The sequence below is a fragment of the Amyelois transitella genome, chromosome 30 (assembly GCF_032362555.1).
Source record: "Amyelois transitella isolate CPQ chromosome 30, ilAmyTran1.1, whole genome shotgun sequence".
Taxonomy (NCBI): Eukaryota; Metazoa; Arthropoda; class Insecta; order Lepidoptera; family Pyralidae; genus Amyelois; species Amyelois transitella.
In genome coordinates this window covers 3,747,154-3,773,035 of record NC_083533.1, presented here as the reverse complement: position 1 = coordinate 3,773,035, position 25,882 = coordinate 3,747,154, and the positions used below count along the sequence as shown (strand labels likewise).

The 25,882-nt window shown below is 35.5% G+C and overlaps 1 protein-coding gene across 1 annotated transcript in view; it reads left to right on the top strand.

Annotated features, from left to right (window-relative positions):
• Positions 1-17,941, top strand: part of LOC106130973 (uncharacterized) — a 32,954-nt gene extending 15,013 nt beyond the window's left edge. The window contains exons 4-6 of the mRNA XM_060953063.1: positions 589-660; positions 2,804-2,949; positions 17,612-17,941. Coding sequence (XP_060809046.1) covers positions 589-660; positions 2,804-2,949; positions 17,612-17,941 — 548 coding nt within the window. The remainder of the gene's footprint in view (positions 1-588; positions 661-2,803; positions 2,950-17,611) is intronic.
• Positions 17,942-25,882: the final 7,941 nt, after the last annotated feature.

Sequence of the window (25,882 nt, the reverse complement as noted above, 5' to 3'; positions counted from 1 at the left end):
AAAAAAATATCTTCACAAAAAGACTAGCGTGCGAAATGGCGCAACCAATTTTTTTTATAATTTTATTATAACCACATTAATAAATCGCATACGAGCTTTCGTATTATTTGAATTATATTGTCGGATTAGTATTGTATTTTTTTTTATTTATGCCATTTTTATTGAGTCTGAATGACCAGTATTATATGGGTTTCGTATTTTGGATGTTCTCAATTCGATATTCAACCTTTTTGTGTTTTTTTTTTTTGACAATAATTGTATTGACCACAGAAAAGAAGTATTTTAAAGATCTCAAGTGCCAATAAATTAATAGAAATCTCATACAATACGTTACTATAGTATTTTGTCTTTCTTTATTTCATTATGAGTATTCACCATTTAATTCTTAGCTTTTAGAAACTATTTGGCAAAATGATAGAATTGAGATCCATTTAGTGTCTGGTTGCTAGCCCGTCACCCAAAAGAAGACTCCCAAGTTTATAAGCCTATCCCTTAGTCACATTTTACGACATCCATGAGAAATAATAAATAGCAGAATTAAGTGAGTTTTTATTATGTTTTTTTTTTAATTGATTATGTTATTTGCAGTGCGGCCTGCGCAGGCGCATACCCAAGTGTTCCCGCTTCCCGGCGGATTCCCATGGGCCCACAGTTCGAGAGGTCAGTACTGGCTTGTCGTTATTCCGGGGTGGACAGAGGCAACAATCTCGAAATGGCTGGAAGGCACGAATGGACACGTTCAGCTGTATTGCATAAAGATGCAATTGAGATTCAAACAATGACAATTGCTTGACTGACTTTTTATAAACTTTTATAATCTCTAAAATAAATAAAAAAAATAAAAATTAATTAAGATACCTATATGGGACAAATTACACAGATCGAGTGAGCCTCGAAGTAAGTTCGAGACTTGTGTTACGAGATACTAACTCAACGATTCTATATTTTATAATAATACAAAATATTTTATACTGACGTTGATGTTAACACTGTGGACAAACCTCTGTGGTTTTTATCAGTGTTCTTATATACATATGTACTAGATATATTTAAATTTTTATATATATTGTGAAATAAATAAAAAAAAAAAACCTACTTATATAGATAAACATCCAAGACCAATCAGAAAAAGTTCTTTTCTCATCACGCCCTGGCCGAGATTCGAACCCGGGACCTCCGGTGTCACAGACAAGCGTAGGGGGAAGTCCCCCAGTGGCGGACACCTAAGGTTATTTCAAAATAAAACATAAAATATTTAAGGAATGTTTATAAAATTATGACTTATATTAGATAACAAAGTTAGAAATCAAATTAATTTAACAAAAATGCAACCTCTGCTAAAAAATAATTAATATTATCAAACAAACTTTGGTAACAAAAAACATAATTTTAAAAAGTGGCACCTAGTACCGGACGAATATTTGTGCACGCAACTGACACCAGTTTCATCACAGTTATAAATTCTTGAGGGTGTGAATGTTGTGCTGTTTCATCAGCTTTTCAAGGTTGTCGTAGAAGAGATCCACTCGTGGTTTGTTAAATCCTACGGGGCGCATCATGCTTGTCGATTCCGGTGTTCTCAACGAAATGTCAGAATGCCTTTTCATGAAGTCGTAATTTTTTATTGCGACTTTTATTTTTTATTTATCAGCACTGCCTTTTTCTTTATTAAATCAATGAGGAATCTTCATGACTTCAGCTAAGTCGTATGCTAATTTAAGAAACTTCTTTTTCATGAGCGGCATGCATCTATTCGATAAATCTTTAATGTGGTCCACCAAGACTTCTTCATACTCTGCTGAGAAGGTGTTAGTGAATCTACCTAACTTTGGTTTCATTGTTACTTCTTCTCGATTTAGGGCTTTTATTTAATGTATAGTGCTTTTAGGAATATTGTATCGCATTGCAGCTTGTCTTACACTCAGTTCTTTTGTCATAACCTTATCAATAGCAGTTTGTAAGCTCTGTGGATCCCAGGATCCTTTCTTTTTCTTCTCTTCCATTTTAACTATCTTCTTTCTTCTTTACTCTTAAACAAAATTAAATAATTAGAATAAAATACGTAATTTCTTAAAAAAAATATCAATATGTTTACTGTCCGGCACTAAGAGACGACTTAGTGTCCGGTGCTAAGGGACACACATTTTCGTTCATTAGATGGTACCTACTTAAATTGTTTAAAAGATGTAATAATATTCTACCATTTTACGGATAACAATCGAGTACTGATTTTATCTTTGAATACCATTCAAATGTAAATGCATAAATATACTAGAATTACTTACATTGATATTTAGGTGACGCCGTGATTTCGAGCCTAAAACAGCAAATTGTTACTCCTGCCGCGGCCGTGTGCGTCACTGGAGAGGCACGGCGCGTGATCTTGTACCTGTGTGCCCCAGCTCCCCTTTCACTTGTATTTTGAAACGAACTGATTTGTACTCGCTTGAATAGTACGAGTGTCCGGCGCTAGGTGCCGTCCGGCGTTACGGGACTTCCCCCTACTACCGCTGCGCCACAGAGGCCGTCGAAACAATGACAATTGCTAGACTGACTTTTATAATCCATCAAAATTAAATCCAGTACTTAGATGAATTTGCTTCTATTCCCTTAGTCGCCTTTTACTACATCCAATTATAAATTTCCGGTAAACACACGGAATGGCGAAAGATCTTCCCTTTAGTTTATTGCCTAAACTTACCTACTGTTTACTCAAGCAAGACTGTTGACTCTGTCTACCCCGTAACGGATATAGACGTGACAATATGTATGTACGAAATACCAATATATTTTTGTAAAACAGGAAAGCCACGGCGAGGCATGATGAGGAGAGCGGTCTTTTCCGACCTTCAGAGGAAGGGGCTGGAGAAGCGGTTCCAGGTCCAGAAGTACATCTCCAAGCCCGACAGGAAGAAGCTGGCTGAGAAATTAGGACTCAAAGACAGTCAGGTGAGATGCTTTTTTCTAGTTTTAATTTTTATTTATTAACTAGCTGTCGTAAACGTTGTTTTGCCATATAAATAATTTTAAGTAATTTCTAGTTTAAAAAAAATGTTAAGAGTGGACAATCCTTATCACTAAGGGGTATGAAAAATAGATGTTGGCTGATTCTCAGACCTACTCAATATGCTCACAATATTTCATGAGAATCGGTCAAGCCGTTTCGGAGGAGTACGGGAACGAACATTGTGACACGAGAATTTTATATATACTTAAGATTGTACAAAATATGTACAAATGAATAGCACAATTGGCGGACTTAATGCTAGAAGCATTAGGTATCTACCAGTCAACCATTGGGTCTGACAGAGAACTTTATGTGAGGTCAAACTAAATTAATACTTAAATATATTTAAATTTTACATACATACATACATAAAATCACGCCTCTTTCCCGGAGGGGTAGGCAGAGACTAGCTCTTTCCACTTCCATTCCACATTCATAACACTCATGCAAGCTCGGCGGTTTCGGGTACTCTTGACCTGACCCTTTGCCAGGACGTCCTTAATTTGATCAAGATACGTTCGGTAAGGTATGAATTCTCTATTTCAATTCAAGTTCCATTTTAAACAACATAATGTATACAAATTACTAAAAAACATTTAAACGGATAATTCGTGATCGATATAATTCTTGTGGATGAAGCGAAGGAAGTATGCAGAGATCGTGGCAAGTGGAAAGTTGTAGTCTCTGCCTACCCCTCCGGGAAAGAAGCGTGATTTTATGTATGGTATGTATGTATTACCTTACCCATTCATTTTAAAAGTATTTTCCTCACATTGACACACATTCTTGACCCTTCAAGGCCATTCGCCGATAAAATAAATCGCACACCTATTCACTTATCGTCTCATAAACAGCAAAAATAATACTTACCATCTTTCAGCATTAAGTCCTCGAATTAATTCCATCAAAACAATCTCACCATTCAAATTTCGAATGGAACGTTCAAAAACAGACTTAGAACGTTCAAATAAAATTGAAAATCGTGCAAACCCGCCAGCGTTCAGGGGTTACAAACATGGGGTGTTACAAAAAATTGTTACCCCTAAGGGTATAAGGTGGGGACTGTCACTGACAGCCGTCGAAGGGGCGAAGCGGAACGGCCCGCCCCTAGCGCAAAAGGAGCTTTAAAACAATTACTGATATTTGAATTCCGAACGGATTCTGATTTTTGGCTGCGTATTAACCGATCGCTTTGCTCATTTTTACGTCGAGAAGTCATGGGATTTTTGCTAATCTTTTTTTTTTAATTGTTTCTCATGTGAATTAACATAAACTTAAATAAAATTGAATAAATAAAGACGCGTCAACGATATTTACAAGTGAAATTATAACCGTAGATTTAAATCAAATCTCAAATAAGTATAATAAGATAGATAACATGACTCGTCTATTATTACTGTCTATTATATTATAACGTTATCATGTACTGCCAATTATTCCAATTTCTTTGGGTAATGCAGATCTAGAAATGTGAAGCAAGGCATACTCCTACAGGCATGATCAAAAGAAAGCCAGTGCTAATGTTAGACTTACGCACTAGACTCCGAACATTATAATTTCATACTTAGTGCCGTGTGGTTCCCGGCACCAATAGAAAAAAGAATGGGACCACTCCATCTCTTTCTCATGGATGTCGTAAAAGGCAACTAAGGGGTAGGCTTATAAATTTGGGATTCTTCTTTTAGGCGATGGGCTAGCAACCTGTCACTATTTGAATCTCAATCCTATCTTAAAGCCAAATAGCTGAACGTGGCCTATCAGTCTTTACAAGACTGTAGGCTCTGTCTACCCCGCAAGGGATATAGACGTGATTATATGTATGTATGTAAGTTAATTATCTCATCTTTGAAAAAATACGAAAGAAAATTAAAGTCTTTACCTGTATTCTTCTTTGTCCAACTCTTATTCTGTTATTTGGGGTTGGGACTCCTCAATAATTTGTGTCAGGTTAATCTGTCTTGGGTTGTCACATCGGGAAGTCTTAAGTAAGTCTTTCCTACCTATATAATCAAATAATGAATACGTAACATAAACCGTTATTTGATTCAGTCTATAATTGTTTTTTCTTAATTTGATCAAATGCTATAAATTTTCTAATACCGTCAAAAACTTTGAAGATCTCATCCTAAACGGTTTGTAAACCCTCGCCGACCCTATAACCGGTATTTACCGGAAAAATGCGGAAATAATCGCTTTTCTCCCCTCCTTAGTTTCTTTTTTCAAATTGATAAGTCGCCGTGACAAAAGGAATCCCATTTATAAATCCTCGTTGTGAATTTCTTTTAACTTTATACAGGTTCGATTAAAGTTAATTTATTTAATATATACTTATTTATTTTTTACTTAATTAATTAAATTTCTTAAATTACAATCACTATCACTACATAGTATATAAAACAAAGTCGCTATTTTAGTCTGTTTGTCTGTATGCTTAAATCTTTAAAATTACGCAACGGATTTTGATGCGGTTTTTTGTAACAGGTAGAGTGATTCAAGAGGAAGGTTTTTATGTATAATAACATTTATAATTTTGCACCCGTGCGAAGCTGGGGCGGGTCGCTAGTTTTATATAAAAAAACATTAAAACATTATAAAAAATAGTAATTTAGATATCTACCAGCAGCGGAATTTGACTCAAGTTACCGGTAGTTTGGTAGGCCTGCAGGGAAAGAAACGACGACGATGCTCGTCTTGTCCAAAAGAAGTGCTTTCTTTTTACATACATACATACAAACATAAAATCACGCCTCTTTCCCGGAGGGGTAGGCAGAGACTACCTCTTTCCACTTGTCACGATCTCTGCATACTTCCTTCGCTTCATCCACATTCATAACTCTCTTCATGCAAACTCGGCGGTTTCGGGTACTTCTGACCTGACCCTTTACCAGGACGTCCTCTACGCTTACGCTCTCTCTCTCTTTTATTGTTATTAATTATATTTTCAGTAATATAGTATATGTTTATCAAAACTTTTAAAACAAGGCTTACATAAATCAACACAAATCAAGGTGAGATGGCACAGATATCTCCTGAACCCAATATACTAATAAAATAAATGCAAATTCTCCTGGAGCGACTTTGATAAAATTTTGGGATGAAGTTCGGATCCAACAGTGGCCGTGTATGTAGTTACAAAATAATAGAATAGAAGAGAATAGATGTATTTTCAAAATTGGATACAAGGTATCACTTATTGACGTCACATCACTTAAATCTAATTATAACTACTACCGCTTCCAAAGCGCATGTGTAGAAGAAGCGGCGGAACAAAGTACACTGCAGTATTTTCATCGGACGTCAATGTACAAATATAGATCTCTTAATCTTTTCTTAGTTACGTAGGAGTACTCCTTCTTACAACCGTTTTTATTGTAAGCCCTAAAAAAATTATACTCATTGACATTTTAGCGAAGGGAGTAAACTTTACAAATTAACTTTGGGCGAAAATACATTTTTTGTACGTAGGTATGTTTATAACGCGATAACTTTCGATACGGTCGATGGATGGTTATAAGTACCTACGATCTGAAAAGAGAAGGTTCACAAATGTACGATAAACAGAAATAGACAAACACAAGTAGTTAGTAAAAAAGAAGATAAGTAAATAATAATAAGTGTAGTCTTAAATGCATGTGCATTTTTGACACGGCATTGACATAATTTGTTAAGTAAGGATTAGGTAGATACATACATACATACATATGGTCACGTCTTTATCCCTTGCGGGGTAGACAGAGCCAACAGTCTTGAAAAGACTGAATGGCCACGTTCAGCTATTTGGCTTAATGATAGAATTGAGATTCAAATAGTGGCAGGTTGCTAACCCATCGCCTAAAAAAGAATCCCATGTATGTAAGCCTATCCCTTAGTCGCCTTTTACGACATCCATGGGAAAGAGATGGAGTGGTCCTACTCTTTTTTTGTATTGGTGCCGGGAACCACACGGCAGATACTTATTTTATTTATTTATTTCAGAAGCTTAAATCTATCTTTGCAGTTTGCACCAATGCGATAGAGAAGAAATATTATATCTATTTGGCATATCGTATTGAAATCATTAGTTTTATACTCATTCATTATTTTTATGTCGACAATGTGCATTCGTCCACGATTAAGATTTAAGAGATCTATATTTGTAAATAATGTTCGGTGCAAAATGCTGCAGTGTAGTTTGTTCCGCCGCTTCTTCTACACATGCGCTTTGGAAGCGGTTGTAGATATAATAAGATTTAAGTGATGTGACGTCAATAAGTGATACCTTGTATCCAATTTTAAAAATAAATCCGTTCTATTCTATTCTGTAAAAATTGAAAATGTCCGCAAGGTCTAAGTGCGCGGCGAACGACTAATATTTAATACAACCCAATATAGCACGTTCCATTTATCCTTATATCTTTCCTCTCGTCCCTCACAAACCAATACACAGTCGTAATAACATAATCCAAAAACAGAAACGACAATTTTATAACCCTACAAACTCAATTTCCCGCCAAAACCAATACCGAGAACAATATCGCAGAATGACAGATAATAAAAAAAATAATATCCTTGGCTATGGCGTCTTAAGACAAAACAGTTCGGGAATATAATATCGTGGACGTTAGAAAAGGATGGTAGTATATCCAGTATTGCGTCTTTAAATCCGCTTCTATTGGGCGATTCGTATCGGACATAAAAGTGAGGGGCGTATTTCCCTTTTTAGAAACAGTTTTCTTGTTTGTTCCCGGTTTTTTACGATTTCTGAATTTTATTGGGCACTATAGAACAGTCTTGGTTATGGAATGTTCGAAATTCAAATGTTTTGTTTAGTGATGGGACATATTGACAGGTCTGTTTTATCGTTACGCTATTAAGGATATGAAAGTTCAATTGAGTGAATGCTTCTGATGTTTGGGGTCTTTTATCAATGCGAAATCGATTTTGTGTCATGGTGCATGTTTAGTTTTTATGTTGTAAAGATATTTGGTGGGAAAAATAACATGATTTAGTAAAAAGCGATTTAAGGAATAACCACATTCACAAATTGTAAGTTTTTATGATGGTCTGGTAGAAGGAAAAACATATTGTGTGCCAGCTGCATCACTTTCAGCGCATATTGTAAAGGGCAACCAAGGGATCCTTTTTTAGGCGATGGGCTAACAACTTGCCCATCTAATTATTAATTAGGCAGACAGCCCTGTACCTATGAGTCTATTTATTCTTTAAAATGAACATACATAGCCTACTTATACAAATAAATCATTCATTCATTTATTCTATGCACGCACATAATTCACCTTTTTAGCGATGAAAGTATTTTCATAGTTTTATTATAAGAAATAAGTTCAGTATTAGAAGATAATCTTTTACAAACAAAAAAGCTAACTTTCACCATTATAATATTAGCAGGAGTATAGACTGGAGGAATCCCGGGTGAAACGAAAAATCTTGTTAATTCCCTTTCCGCCGAGTATTTCGGCACATGTTCTCTCCTCAATGACTCTTTTCTGAGTAATAAACTTACATTAGTTTGAGTGCGAACCGATGCTCTTTTGCGCTTAGAGAAAACATCGTGATGAAACCTTTACCTTCAGACAACTGAATGAGTAACCATAACACAAAATGGGTCAGATGGAAGAAGTAGTAAAAACCTGACTCACCCAATCCAGGATCGTTGTCCTAAAGGCGCACCCCGGGCTTCCCTCCAGAAAGTTGAGTATGTAACCGCGACTAACGCCAAGAGGAACCATGGCAATACATACATATGGTCACGTCTATATCCCTTGCGGGGTAGACAGAGCCAACAGTCTTGAAAAGACTGAACGGCCACGTTCAGCTATTTGGCTTACGGCCACGTTCAGCTATTTGGCTTAATGATGCTCATCGCCTAAAGAAGAATCCCAAGTTTGTAAGCCTATCCCTTAGTCGCCTTTTACGACATCCATGGGAAAGAGATGGAGTGGTCCTATTCTTTATTCATTGGTGCCGGGAACCACACGGCAATTTATGAAGACATATAATTCACTCACACTCGAAAGGATTAACCGATGTGCGGATTCTGATTCAAATAAAGACATTAGCGGAGTGACGACGAGCACCCTCCTATCCGTCGTTAAATAAATTCAACTCGGGTGACTGCCCGATGTAGAGTTCATCATTTGTAGACATGAATACTTAATATAAATACGAAAATTGAATGTTTCATTTGATAGTTGTTGGTATTTATGTTAAATTCATTTATGTATGTACCTATATATTTATTTATAATACCTGATGAATACGACTCTGTCAGTGTGACTGAAAGATTTATATTTTATAAATCATTTTATTATTTCATATAAGTCAGCTGGGCCATGATTACAGTTAAGTTAAAAGTTAATCATTCAAATTAATTCATGAACACGTTCTTTTTCACAACATGACACAAACTAAACATTATCTGTGAAAAAAATACCATCTTCTTAATTTATAAGCGTACATACATATAAAAAATCACGCCTCTTTCCCGGAGACGTAGGCAGAGACTACTATTTATAAACGTAATATTTGTCACTTGAACCACAATAGAAATTAATTAATATACCCAAGTTAATTTCCAAAATACCGATTAAAAAAAAATGGCCGCCTCTAATATTCATAAGCGTAAACCCGTCGTCGGCCGGCGCCCAGCAATTATTTAACGTCAAACGCAAGGAACGCGGCAAGATTACGATACGGGCACCGCGGGCGAGGCGCAGCCCTAGTGCCGTTCGATTTATAAATGGAACAGATTTATTTTTAAAATGACTAGTTTATGGTACTGGCAGTTTGAATGTTGCCAATTGTTTTTCGATAAAAACATGCATTGGACTGTGCTCGAATATTTATCGATTCCAACTTATAAATTAATGTTTACTTGTTTGTTTGTTTGTTTGTTTGTTACCTCTTTACGGGTTACATACTGAATTAAAAAAATATTGAATCTTAAAAAGATCAAATTTACAACGACGTCGAAAAATGTAAAGGTAAAAATAACAACCCACCCTTTAGAGTTTCCGGTGCAAAGGTGCCCAGAACACTAGCTGCATTATCACTGTGGACAGCCATTATTTGCACCAAAAACGAGCCGGAGCGGGAGTCTAGTCCAATCTTTATATTAATTCAGTGCCCTATCTCCTTTCTGAGATACTTACTTCATAAGATAAGATCTACTGAATTAATACATACATACATAAAATCACGCCTCTTTCCCGGAGGGGTAGGCAGAGACTACCACCTCTTTCCACTTGCCACGATCTCTGCATATTTCCTTTGCTTCATCCACATTCATAACTCTCTTCATGCAAGCTCGGCGGTTTCGGGTACTCTTGACCTGACCCTTTACCAAAATTAATTAATTAATTCCTTAATTTGATCAAGATACGTTCGTCTAGGTCTTCCCACTCCGACCTTTCCCTCCACACTCTCCTTGTATATCTGCTTAGTCAACCTGTTTTCATTCATCCTCTGAATTAATATTTTGAAATATCACGTATGCGTCTGGAGGACATAGGGTACCTTTCAATCCGGTGAAAACTATAATTCCTGTGGATTTTGCAAAAATCCTGTATTCCTTTGTTAGCTTAAATTCGTCTCTATTTGTGCATACATACATACATATGATCACGTCTTTATCCCTTACGGGGTAGACAGAGCCAACAGTCTTGAAAAGACTGATAGATCACGTTCAGCTGTTGGGCTTAATGATAGAATTGAGATTCAAATAGTGACGGGTTGCTAGCCCATCGCCTAAAAGAAGAATCCCAAGTTTATAAGCCTATCCCTTAGTCGCCTTTTACGACATCCATGGGAACGAGATGAAGTGTCCTATTCTTTTTTTTATTGGTGCCGGGAACCACACGGCACTACTATTTGTGAGTGGCGTCTAATTCGTTGTTTTTGTAGGTAGTGCTAATAAGTAGGTATGCAGATATCGTGGCAAGTGGAAAGATGTTGTCTCCGCCTACCCCTCCGGGAAAAGGCGTGATTTTATGTATGTATGTGCCGTGTGGTTCCCGGCACCAATACAAAAAAGAATAGGACCACTCCATCTCTTTCCCATGGATGTCGTAAAGGGCGACTAAGGGATAGGCTTACAAAATTGGGATTCTTTTGTAGGCGATGGGCTAGCGACCTGTCACTATTTGAATTACAATTTTATCTTAAAGCCAAATAGTTAAAAGTGGCCTATCAGTCTTTGCTAGACCGTTGGCTCTGTCTACCCCGCAAGGGATATAGACGTGATTATATGTATGTATGTATGGAGAGAAACAGCTGGCAAACACTATGTTATTTCTTAGCTTCCAGACCACTTAACGATGGAATTGATAAATTAGTAGGTAGATTAATTAACTTTTTAACAAATTAATAATTAAACCATCAAAAGACTAGTTAATGTATTACGTAGGCGTAACGCTGTGTTCGTAGCGCGCGCTCGTAGCTCGTAGGCGTCGTAGCACTTTCGTAGAACTACTACGAAGCTTTTGTCTTTTACATTTTTGATTGCAAAGTTTAGTAGGTATTTTTAAATTAAATTAAAATCTTTTAATAAATACATGACACGTCATACATACATATATATTCGTACATATATACATCACGTCTATATCCCTTGCGGGGTAGACAGAGCCAACAGTCTTGTAAAGACTTATGGGCCACGTTCAGCTATTTGGCTTTAAGATAGAATTGAGATTCAAATAGCGACAGGTTGTTAGCCCATCGCGTAAAAGAATAATCCCAAGTTTATAAGCGTATCCCTTACTCGCCTTTTACGACATCCAAGGGAAAGAGATGGAGTGGTCCAATTCTTTTTTTTCATTGGTGCCGGGAACCACACGGAAAAAAAAACAAAATAACCAGAACAAAATTCCTCATCAGACCAAAAATTGAAATTTAAATGCGCGCCGAGATTTGTTTACCATTTATTCAAATATATGGAATAGCGAATGGACTCGTCGACTTTGTGACTACAACGATAAAAACATGAAATTGTCTATGGACGCAATTTTTTTTTTCCTTTCGATAAAGCAAAAGAATTAATTATGTATAGTCAATCTTGCGGGAGGATTTTGACATAAATAAACAATGTTTAACTTTAGTTACTCTAACGTTAATATCTCATTTTTTTCTTAAATAAAAGTAACTAATTGAAAATTGAAAAATATTGAATATATTATATAATTACTAGCTCTTACCCGCGGCTTTACCAACGGTAATTTAGCGCCACCTTCACGAGCATACAGGTTTTTTGCAAATCCACGGGAACCATAGTTTTTACCGGGATGGAAGGTAGGAGAAGAACATCTTCTTTTAAATATATATATATGTGATATTGCAAGAATATTTATTCAGTAAATAACCTTTGAAGAGGTAACAAACAAACAAACTCACTTTCGCATTTATAATATTAAAAGCACGCGCAGTACCAATAGAATAGGACTACTCCATTTCCATTTCCCACGGATGTCGTAAAAGGCGACTAAGGGATTGGCTTATAAACTTGGGTTTCTTCTTTTAGGCGATGGGCTAGCAACCTGTCACTATTTGAATCTCAATTTTATCATTAAGCCAAACAGCTGAACGTGGCCTTTCAGTCTTTTCAAGACTGTTGGCTCTGTCTACCCCGCAAGGAATATAGACGTGATGTATGTATAGTACTAAGCCGAGACCACGCCACGTCCAATGAATCTGATTTTCGTTTTCGGACGCGATGCTTCGAAATTTCAAATATTCATATTTCGTATGAATATTCAAACTGCGCCATGTTTACATTCACGGCCGTTCCAATTTCAAATATTTGCATTTATTTATTTTGATTCTTTTTCAATGAGCGCGCTTTTTTGAATTTCGAATTTTGATTGACAGTCATATTTGCATTGCGGTTGCTTGCGCTGTGGCGAGTCGAAATCTATTTCATTATTTAAATTATTTTAAATGTAAATATTTATCCATAGCCCTTTATTGTGATATCTTCTTTTATTATTGTGCGTATATTCAGTGCAAAAAGTCAAATGTTGTTCTGTTCAGACAATATTTGCTCAAGTTAAATCAAACTGATTTGAATGCAAACGGTTGTGAATCTGTATCATAAATAAATATGATTGTAACTCTTTCACGCAAATAATACTGACAGGATTTGGATGTAGGTTACAGAAATAATGCCAGCCCATTCCTTTGATTAACTTTTACAATGTGCACGGGGAGCGAAGCAGGTGAAGCACTATGTTTTTTTTTCGCTAATAGATCAGCATAGAAGTTTGCACCAGATGAATGTGCGCTTATTCCCATAGTCGCCTTTTACGTCATCCATGGAAAAGAAATGATTCCTAATCTAAAGTGCCAGGAATCACACTGCATATTAGTAACTTGCTGTGCCCGCGACTTCGTCCGCGTGGAATAGTAATTTTGGGCATCATTGAATTCAAACTTGAAAAAAAAAATCATGAAATTCTCTCGTCCACATTCTATTCTAAGTTTAATTAATATTGTGAAGTTGACGTTGTTGAAGAAAATGCTGCAGTGCAGTTTGTTACCGCTTCTTCTGCACTGACGCCTTGGAAGCGGCAGTAAACTTAGTTTTTAAGTAATTTATTTGACGTCAACCAATATGTTGTTAAACCATACGTTTTGACAATTATTAATACGAAGACGATATATAGTATCCTATAGTCTATACTAATATTATAAAGCTGAAGAGTTTGTTTTGTTTGTTTATTTGTTTGTTTGTTTGTTTGTTTAAACGCGCTAATCTCAGAAACTACTGAACCGATTTGAATAATTCTTTCACTGTTAGATAGTCTATTTATCGAGGAAGGCTATAGGCTACATTTTATCCCGGATTTCCTACGGGAAACGTCAACAATGCAGGTGAAAGTTGAATGAGTCGGCCATCTGCGAGCTTTCCACGCGAACGCTGCGCAAACCAACAAAGATATAGTAAAACAATGTACTAAAGATGTGAAGTACTCATTTTTTGCCACAAAAAAGTCCGCGAGAGCATATATCTATCTCTTAAGGTTTACTTACAATAACCACTTTTATGTTCATTTTTTAAGATTATTTTTTCATTATAAACATAAGTTATTTTAAAACCAATTTTCTTTAATTCAGTATTAATCCTTATCCAAATAAATATGTTTATTACTTTCGGCTTTTCATGTAGACTAAAATTGCCATTTACAGTATAGAAATCAGACGAATAGGTTTTGAGATATAGTCGTTATAAGCAATTTGCAGCGAAACATTTAATACGGTGAACCAGCGTTCTTTCTAATACGCGACCGCCTGACCGAAGCCGAAGAGGAAAAAGCCGAGGAGGATGTTTGCAAAAATAAATATGATGCCAAAAATAACTATTCCACGCGGACAAAGTCGCGGGCACAGCTAGTAATGAATAAAAATTTTGAATTTGAATTTGAAGCCCTCAAGGATAAATAATTTTCCCCGTTTTTTTTCACATTTTCCATTATTTCTTCGCTCCTAAAAGTTGCAGCGTGATGTTATATAGCCTAAAGCCTTCCTCGATAAATGATGGATCCTGGATTGGGTGAGTCAGATTTTTACACAAATAGACTCCCAACTGACCTCAACTTTTGCAGGTAAACCTAACCCGTATTGGATCCACGGTTACACATTTAGTTGCATGAATGTGCAGGTTTCCTCATGATGTTTTCCCACACCGTAAGACGTGTGGATAAATTTTATGTCGTTAGTTCCTCGTAATGAGTTTCCCCATTTATGTTTCGATCAGGCGTCACCAAGATTACTGAGATAACTTCATCTTACGACCAAAGCGGATTAGACGACACAAAGTTGTTACATACTTTTCTTATGTTTTTAAAAACAATCAAATAAGTGATAAAGATTATTTTGAAGGATATATTTGTTCCTATTTTTTATAAAATCGGAAAAGTTGAGGTGGAAAGTCGGGTCAAAAAAAAACATATAATCACACAATAAAAACTATGTATAATCACGTCTATATGTGGCCTTACAGTCTTTTCCAGACTGTTGGCTCTGTCTACCCCTCAAGGGATGTAAACGTGATTATATGTATGTATGTATATTTCTAATCTATACATCGGAACTCCAAGGTGGGAGTTCCGATATAAAAAATGATCAATCATCTTAAATCACTATCGGATCTAAAGATTTGCGTAACGAATCTAATTGTATTAGTCATAAAAAAATACAATACTAACTTAAAAACATCTGCTAAACAACTTATTTTTCAAACGGTGTAATTGCTAACTGTCACTCACGAACGATAACGATTCAATTAGATAAAAAAAATAGCGTAGAAAAATAAAAAGTTCGATATTTAAAAGTTTGACAAATGATTCGAATGCGAATTTGGAATCGGGCGCGTACATCGATCAATATCTGATTGGACACGGCCAATCGCCAGTTATTTGCCGCGTTGTTCACATTTTTTTTTTAAATGACACGTCATATTTTTAGATTAGTTCAAAAAATTTTACGAAACATTCTTTTAGCCTTCACAAGCCCGTAAGGGATTAATTAAGACCTGTTTTTATTTGAATGTATCGTTGTTCTAAATATGTATAATAAAATAAGATAAATTCACACCATCCAACTGACGAGACCCTTCCCGGGCATCAAACCCACTGCCCCACGTTGCGTTGACACTCACGCCCGCAAGGGTCGAATGACAAATCATTTCTATTATTAGCTTTTCGCAAAATTTCGGTTTTATTCCGAAGAAATATTGTCTCGTGCTAGTTTTCGTACAAAATCATTAAATAATAAAAAAAAAACAATGAAACAATTTCCAAATTTCATTATTCCAAATTTTTTTTCACGTTAAACTCCAAATAAATACTACATATGAGTAAAACAAAAATTTTGTTAGCTAATTTTACAAATATATGTATCTTAGTCTGAAATAAATGTATTTAATGTTGCACTAGAAAAATATTGTCCCTGCCTATTGTCTTAGTTGGTTTTTACGACATCTATGAAAAAGGGAGAGGTGTCATATTCAAAAGTGCGGCGGACCAAACGGCACAATCTACAATTGGATTACTACATACCTACTTTTGCGTGGATCTTCGCTCCCGTGGCAATTATCAGAAAAAAACAATTATTGTCGAAGGTCTACTCTATCTGTGTACTAAATGCCATTAATATCAGTAGTTTTTGAATTTATTCGTAACAAAAATACAAATATTTTCTTCTAATATTAGTTTGGATAAAGATGGTTCGTTGTGGGAACTTCGTTCGATTTCGTTCGTTCTTCGTGCCGATTAGATAAACGAGATCAAATCAAAATTCAAACTACAGAATTACCGGCAAAAAACGTTCTTTGTTCAAAACCCCGCGAAAACCGGTGGTCAAATGTCACGTTTCTTTTTAAAGCAAAGGAAACGCCCCGCCCAAAGCCATCAATATACTTGTCAGTGACACAATAAGCTGTATCGGCGTATTTATTCCATAAAACTGTTAGGATTTATCGTAAAAAAATGTAGAAAAATGAGAAATCGATGCGCGGAAAAAAAAGTTAATGCGCACTCGCCCCTTTTACGCGTGTTTTTTATTGCGTTCTTATTAAACAAACTGCTAATTCATTGTAATGTGATATTGCTTTTTTGTTAATGAATAAAATAGGGACGTAATGTAATGATGACAATGCCATAAAAGAAATGATCGATTTAAGTACACTCTTCATTTATTTATTGGTATCAGGGATAGATTGTGAATTCAGAGGATGACCGTTGGTGGTCGAGCGGCTTATGGACGAGATGTAAGAAACGGGTTCGAATCTGACCGTGTAATAATAACTATTCTGAGCTACCGGTCAACAACATAGGTATCACTTCCAAATTCACTGCAAATTCAACTTTAATATTTGTGTATTTACTTTTGATTGTAACAATTGCAATTTGTAAAGTACAATAGGCGGACTTAATGCTAATAGCATTATCTAACAGTCTACCATTGGGTTAAGCGGAGAACCTTTGTGTAGGTGATAATAAATAATTTATAATAAACATACTAACTATACCATATATATACACTAAAACCTTATAAATAAATATATCGTACTATTACCGTAGGGTTCTTATAGTTCCATAACTATTGACTGTACTAGTTCGAATGCTAACCGATACTCATACGATGGGAGATAACACTGTTTTATAACAATGTTTTTATAGTATATGATTTTTTTTCGACTGCACCAAGTACCGTTATATACTGAATATTGATACCTCACCAAATTTTCTTTTCTTTATTGTGACAATAAAACTTTTACATAGGTTTATATTTGCTAGTGTCGAGTTTAAGTGAATCTTCGTTAAAGAAAATTCATCGTATACCTAATGGTTGAATAATATCTGTGGGTGCTTTATTTCGCCATTTCTCGGCACTTTTTGAGACAACATCAAAAATTACTAAATCTGTTATTGTAACACTCTCCGACATTACATTTGTTCATGAACACATAAACATTAAGTACCTACCTATACATATAAATATAGGAATAGTAGATAAAACACATGTAAAATTATTACAGCTCAATAAACAACATGACGTTTGGGTTCCCGCCAAAAAGTCCCATGTCTTAAAATTTTTTTTTTCTGTTGTCAGGTAAAAATTTGGTTCCAAAATCGCCGGATGAAATGGCGGAACTCAAAAGAGCGGGAACTACTTGCATCGGGAGGCTCCAGGGAGCAGACATTACCGAACAAAAACAATCCGCACCCGGACCTCTCTGATGCTGAAGCAGACAAATCAAAGCTATCGCCTCTCTCCCCCATGAACGATGACGAAGAAAAATCCAAGATGTACGCCACAACGTCCAATGACAGTTACAGATTTGAAGACAAAATGGCGCCGGTTTTTCAACAGTACAATCAGGATGAGGACGAATACGAGAGCGACGCCAGCGCCACAGATGAGGAAATTAATGTGACATGACCTGTTTTTGTTGATGTGGTTAATTAAGGGTTTTTTTAAACTGTGGTGTAAGTTTTATCCGATTCCAGATAAAACATAATTCATAAATAGGTATTTACCGATATGAAGACAATTATTTTGATTTATTTTAATGATATTTAGGTACACAAATGCATAATAGCAGCTTACGATACAATCATGTATGCATCACATTTATACACTACATATGTAGTGCATTAAATTTTTACTAAGTACCATTCATCACAATAAAACAGTTATATTCAAAATGGTAATTTAAGTTAAAAAAAAAGAACTGTCAACGCTTGCCGCCAAGGACTTTTTTAAAAAGGTGCTTTTACGCGGAATCCTTTAAACCATTCGATTTTCAAATAAAACACACACACACAGGATGTTGCGAGCACAATCTACCTTTAAAAAAAGAAATTTGCTCGCTTTTCTACGTGATAGACAAACAATGTAAATTTTTCTTATTAATTTAATGAAAAATCCTAGAGTATGTTGCAAAGTGAATTTTCGTGTACCTACTTACTACTCGTATAAGTACCATAATGAATATGAATAAGCATGATAATATCAGCGTTTTGATTTAACCAAATTCTAATTGTATAAATTATAGTACCTGTAAGTATAAATTATAGTTATATAAACATGCTTGTACAGTTTAAATAAATTTACTTATGAATTAAACGTAATTCGATTATTGAAATGTTAAGGATATAATGATGTATCAAAAAATATGAAAAATAATGTCATGTGTATAATAAATCATTGTGAAAAATACAATGTCATTTTGTAAATTTACTCAAAATACACAAATACCTTTAGTAGGTGGAAAATGAAGTATCAAAATATATTCATTGATTAAGTAATTCTCTATTCCAAAACTGGCGGAAATATAAGGTCAGTTTAAAAAAAATTCACTCTATTCCATTGTTTTTTTTAATTAACATGCACAATGTCATTACATACACATGCAGCAAGTTTCTTTTTTCAAATTACATACCTAGTTACACTAACTATGTCGGCTATATTTGTAAATAGTATACGATAAGTACTTAGATATAACAGTCATGTAAATTTAATAGACATGTAATCAAACAGCATTTAATATTTAATAGTTAAATTACATTAAAATACGCAAAGAGTAGGATAATAAATAAGTAACATAAACATTGGAATATTTTTATTCACTTCAACAGAAGGTAATATTCAATACAATTATCAAATGATTCGGTTTTATTTTTGTGTAAAATTGATTTAAATTTTTGTTACAGACTGTTCAGAACAATTTTTAGTTTTCGAATTTCTGTAAAAGATATATTACAAACATGTAAAACAGAAGTGATTCTTATTTTGAAAATTAAAAATGACAAATGCAAATCATTAAAACACGAATCATTAAGTTAAAAAAATAAAAAAACGTAACATTAATTTTAATTTAAAACTCCATTCAAATGAATAATATTTATATATATATTCGAAATCACAATAAGTACTTTTTTTCTCAAAACGCACCAAATATAAGTGTAAAAAAAAATTGTAATTGATCTCATAAAACTAATGTAAGTAATTTCATGTGAAATAAACTGTCGGAAGAATTTAACATCTATTATTTTATTCCTTCACTTTTACTTAACCCACTATCAAAATAAGAAGTTTTTAAAAACAGCAAGCGAATAAACCAATATTAATTTGTTTAATATACTTATACATAACTTGATATTTAACCGTCTTCTAAAACAGAGGTTATTAAAAGGTGTTTGAGTGAAGTTTTCTTTGCTTTCGGCCTTTCACTTTTCATGCATATTCGTCGATTACGGGTACTTACCTACTCTTAGCACCTCCTTTTTAAAGACATTCAAAATTTAGTCCTTGTTACAACGAGGCCGGCCCTGCCCCACTTATACAGTCAGCTCTGCCTCATAAATTCTTTTTGTTAGTCTGTCTTCATCCATTCTCTCGAAATGTCCAAATTCAAATTCAAAATGTTTATTCATTATTATAGGATACTTCATATCGCTTAATAATTGTCAAAACGTATGGTTTAACAACATTGGTTGACGTCAAATAAATTACTTAAAACTAAGTTTACTGCCGCTTCCAGGGCGTCAGTGCAGAAGAAGCGGTAACAAACTGCACTGCAGCATTTTCTCATGTCCAAACCATCTCAACGTACTCTTCAGTTTTGGTCACCACATCCTCTTTCGCTCCACACATTTTTCAGTAATGAGTGTGAAGGATGCGGGAGGTCTGTAAGGATCGTAACAAGAAATCCATAGTCTCTGCCTACCCCAATGGGAAACAGGTATGATGGTATGTATGTAAAATTTTCTTCGAAATCGATTATAATATCTGTGCGCGCATATGTTAAACATGTGAATTGAGCCTAGACTAATTGGGGAAATATCATGTAGGTATATACATACATACATATGGTCACGTCTATATCCCTTGTGGGGTAGACAAGGCCAACAGTCTTGAAAAGACTGATAAGCCACGCTCAGCTATTTGGCTTAATGTTAGGATTGAGATTCAAATAGTGACAGGTTGCTAGCCCATCGGTTACAAAAAGAATCCCGAGTTTGTAAGCCTATCCCTTAGTCGCCTTTTACGACATCCATGGGAAAAGATAGGAGTGGTCCTATTCTTTTTTGTACTGGTGCCGGGAACCACACGGTATCATGTAAATTATACTAGATTTTCTGTTGCTACAGCTATGGGATATCCTATAATTATCACGTCATAGGAAAACTAGATCTTGCGCGATCTTGAATTATCAGAAAATAATTAGTTAAATCTTACTCATTAAAAAGTTCATTTGTCTCTGTGCCCAAATATCATCAAAATAGATTATCTACATACATACATATAGTCACGTCTATATCCCTTTCGGGGTAGACAGGGCCAACAGTCCTGAAGAGACTGACAGGCCACGTTCAGCTGTTTGGCTTTATGATAGAATTGAGATTCAAATAGTGACAGGTTGCTAGCCTATCGCCTAAAATAAGAATCCCAAGTTCAAAAGCTAATCCCTTAGTCGCTTCTTACGACATCCACGGGAAATGAGATGGAGTGTTCCTATTCTTTTTTATATTGGTGCCGGGAACCACACGGCAATTGATTATCTATATATACATATATATATATATATACAAACTTTCTTCCTATTTTCAATTCTTGGGAATGTTTGTAGGTAGAGTACAATGGCGGATTATGTGCTTAATAATTAGTTCAGTCTGATCTTGCATACGTATTTGATTATATTTTTTAAAGATGTTCGAAATTTAACCATTTAATGGCCAGTGGGCGGCAAAGGTGTGTCACACGCAGCGACTCTGTTATTTATGGTTTAACACCTTCGTGACTCCCCCAGGGTGGACATTTTATTTATTTTCATCGGAGATGTTTGTAATTGCGAATGTTTACCAAAAAAGTACTAAATTATTGGTTATTGTGCTAGGTATTTGCAGTTCCAGTATGAATGGTCCGTAGGATAGGATTGAGATGTGTAGGAAGTATAGTTGCAAAGTTAGTTATTCCAACGGAAGATAGAAGGAGAAAAGAGGAGAGAAATAATCCAATTTAAAGTACTATACTAAAAAAAAATAATATGAAAAACATAATATAATGCCAGAGAATGTATTTATTATAAAAATATTTTACAATAAATACAATCTCTGACATTATTTTCTAATTTCATTTCATTTCATGTAAGATTAAAATAGTGACAGGTGGCTGTCCCCTAGAAACTAAAATAAACCAAGAATCTCATGTTTATTTGCCTTTCCCTTTATGTAATGACTTAATTCTGATTTAATATAAAGGTAAACAATTAACGTATCGTCGTCAATATAATCAATTTTACATTCGGCATTCAAACGGCCACAAACTAAGGCTAAGTAAATAGCAAACAGCAAAAAAAAATCACGAAGAACAAATAAAAAAAAACATCTATAATTTTAAAAAGAAATCTAAGGCACTGACATTCGTGCACACATCCAAATCCTCGGCGATTATTTAAATTGGACCGTGTTGCTGTCACATCAAACATCGTTGACATATGCCAGTGATGGGCCACGTGTCGGCGTGTGGCGTATGGTCGCGATCGATCGACGAATTTTGGCGGGAAACGTAATCTGTTATTTCGATGGGGTTTATAGTAATTTACTTACGTAATGACCTTTTAGGATGTTTGTTTTTGACAGTAAGTATTGCGGCGAGTGGATAAGCGCTTGTAATACTGTTATGCGGGTTATGGAAAGCGTTTATTTTATTTATAAAACAAGATAAAAGACTATAATTAATAGCACAACAATTTACACTCAAGGTTATATTACCATGATCCAATCTGGATTAAGTTCTCCTTTTAGGTTGTGGAGGTCTTGCTTACTGTGTAAAACCTGACTTACCGTCTTTTAACTTTATTTTTGACTTATTTTTGGTCGTGGTTTTTTTTTATAATAATTTGTGCGCGGTTCACCTCAATCTGCTTGGTTAGTAAGCAAGATGAGTTGTATATATCGGGGATGAGAGATGCGGGGGCGTAGGAGGTGGTTTCCGGACCCTGGGCTCACCAGGAGGACGCAAAAGTATGTATGTCGGTAAATAACTTATCCATTTTTATTGATGTTTTATCTTTTGTTTTTTTTTTTTTATTTTCAATCCAATAATATTTAGACAAAACAAAGCACAAATCAACAGTCGTGTCCCCTTATGAAATAATAAAATTAATCTCCAACTACCCTCATAATCGCGAAAGCATGGAAAATCTGCAAAGACGCCACGTGGCGCCGCGACATCTGCTGTGCGAGGGAGACGGCGATATGCGAGAGAAGGAGACAGTAAATGTTATAACAAAATGCATTCTCGAATGGTATTATTTTTATTGGTTACTTACATAGTTAATTCGTTTAATTATTTTAATGTGCCGTGTGGTTCCGGGCACCATTAGAAAAGAAAAATAGGACCACTCCATCGCTTTCCCATGGATGTCGTAAAAGGCGACTAAGGGATGGGCTTATAAACTTGGGATTCTTCTTTTAGGCGACAGACTAGTAACCTGTCACTATTTGAATCTTAATTCTATCATTAAGCCAAACAGCTAAACGTGGCCTATCAGTCTTTTTAAGACTGTTAGCTCTGTCTACCCCGCAAGGGATATAGACGTGGTTATATGTATGTATATATTCAAGATCTATGCTTCGCTTCACAATATATCGAAATAGCCTACTTCTGAATATTGGAATAATATCCTTTGGAAGCGGTAGTACCTAGTTATAATTAGGTTTAAGTGATGTGACGTCAATAAGTGATACCTTGAATCCTATTTCATAACCATCCAAAACTAAACTTTTATTTAAAATATATTATTTCTTACATAGAGCAGGAAATTGCCTACCGAAAATCCCGCCAAAAATAACCACAGATAAAAATAAACATGGGGAACGCATTGTGCAAAACGTCATTCGCAAATTCATGATATTATCTCAATCCTTTGATGTGGGACCCTAGATATGATCTTTGAAGAACAAGACGCTATAGTTATCTTAATATACATACTTACTTGAAATGTGAAAGCCGATATTATTTAATACTAGCTGTGCCCATGACTTCGTCCGCGTGGAATAGTTATTTTGGGCATCATCGAAGCTCTCAAGGATATACTTTATAATATTAGTATAGATAGTAACTGGAATAGAAAATGATGGATGACAGGTTTAATTACTAAGGTGTCGTGTATTTCACGTCAATTTTGAATAGGACCATTCCAGCTCTTTTCTATGTATGTATATCGTATAAAAGGCGACTAAGGGAACGTTCATCTACTGCCAGCTTCAATGCGGATCTGGCCGCGTAGAAAGATCGTTGTCCTTAATTATCTCAAGGGAAAGGCTAATAAACTTGGAAATCAATAGGTATTTAGGCGATGGGCTAGCAACTTGTCACTATTTGAATCATAAAACCATGCAGCAGAACGTGGCCTTCAGGATTTTCGAGACTGTTGGCTCTGTCTACCCCGCAAGCGATAAATACGTGATTATATGTATGTGTGTGCCGTGTGGTTCCCGGCACCAATACAAAAAAGAATGGGACCACTCTATCTCTTTCCCATGGATGTCGTAAAAGGCGACTAAGGGATAGGCTTACATACTTGGGATTCTTTTTTTAGGCGATGGGCTAGCAACCTGTCACTATTTGAATCTCAATTCCATCATAACGCCAAACAAACAGCTGAACGTGGCCTATCAGTCTTTTCAAGACTGTTGGCTCTGTCTACAGATATAGACGTGATTATATGTATGCATGTATGTAGTTCAAAACGTCTATTATTCGCATGCATGCATTTTTAACCGGGCACCTCACGGATTTAACCACCTACGCTCTAGCCCAGAAACCATCCCTAGCGAATCATTTACTGCCACTTAGGGTAACATTACAGCACCCTCGTATAACCGTGGTCAGAAGTATCTATTATCCACAACGGACAGACAAACACACTTAGTCCTGTATTATGTTACGATGGGAGATTTTGCAATGCGTTGGCGAAAAGTTAACTAAGTATATTTGGATGACTGACTATGCTGATTTTTTTTTATTTTGTTTAGATACTAGGTATTTTTTTTTTATTTATTTATTTATTACACTATATTCATTATGAACTTAAAACAATATTCCGCAACTGTGCATATATCATACATACATATAGTCACGTCTATATCCCTTGCGGGGTAGACAGAGCCAACAGTCTTGAAAAGACTGATAGGCCACATTTGGCTTACTATTAATTACTCGTAAGAAAGATAATTTACCAAAACTTATAATAAAGGATATATTAAACACTACTATTTTGGAAGTGGGTTAAGAGATCTCGCGACACCTAAGAATGTAATTTGTAACATGGAGTTCCAAATTGATGCGTAACTCAATACCGAAAGCATTTAACGGCCCACAGGTACGGATTTGGGTGAAACTAATTATTACAAAAGTTGAACATACATACATATGTAGTGACAGCGATGATTCGGCTCGACCGCCACCAAAGGGAAGATCTTCCGCCAGGCTGGGTGTGATATGCCTGGGGAACCTAGTAATTAGTTCTACATTCATGTTTTTTAATGTAGACAATGCGCATTCGTCCACGATTTAGATTTAAGAGATCTATATTTGTAAATTGACGTCCGATGAAAATGCTGCAGTGGTAGTTTGTTCCGCCGCTTCTTCTACACATGCGCTTTGGAAGCGGTAGTAGTTATAATTAGATTTAAGTTATGTGACGTCAATAAGTGATACCTTGTATCCAATTTTGAAAATAAATCTATTCTATTCTATTCTATTCACCCGGCGGTCCGGAGTCTGACGATGTTATAGATATACTACTCTGTCAAGAAAGTAGCAGGAAAAGATCAATAATACACAAACTGTTTGTTATTCATCCAAATTTATTTTATCATCTTCAAAATATGCTCCTTTAGAAACGATACACTTACGCCAACGAATAATCCAATCATCAAAACATTTTTTAAACGCTGTTTCCGGAATTGAGGTCAGTTCTCGCCGCGAATTCTCTTTTATGACTTCTACCGATTGAAAACGGGTGCCACGAAGTGGTAATTTGAGTTTAGGAAAAAGAAAAAAGTCGGCTGGAGCCATATCTGGTGAATATGGTGGTTGCTCGATGGTATTTGTTGAGAGTTTGGTTAAAAATTCGTTCACAATGATGGCCTTGTGCGAAGGTGCATTATCATGGTGCAAAATCCAAGAATTTTCTTTCCACAAATCTGGCCTTTTTCGTCGGATTTGCTCTCTTAAACGCCGCATAACACTCAAATAATATTCCTTATTTACCGTTTGACCTTCCCGCAAGAATTCCGAGTGCACAACACCGCGCTAGTCAAAGAAAACAGTCAACATGACTTTGACTTTTGAACGACTTTGGCGTGG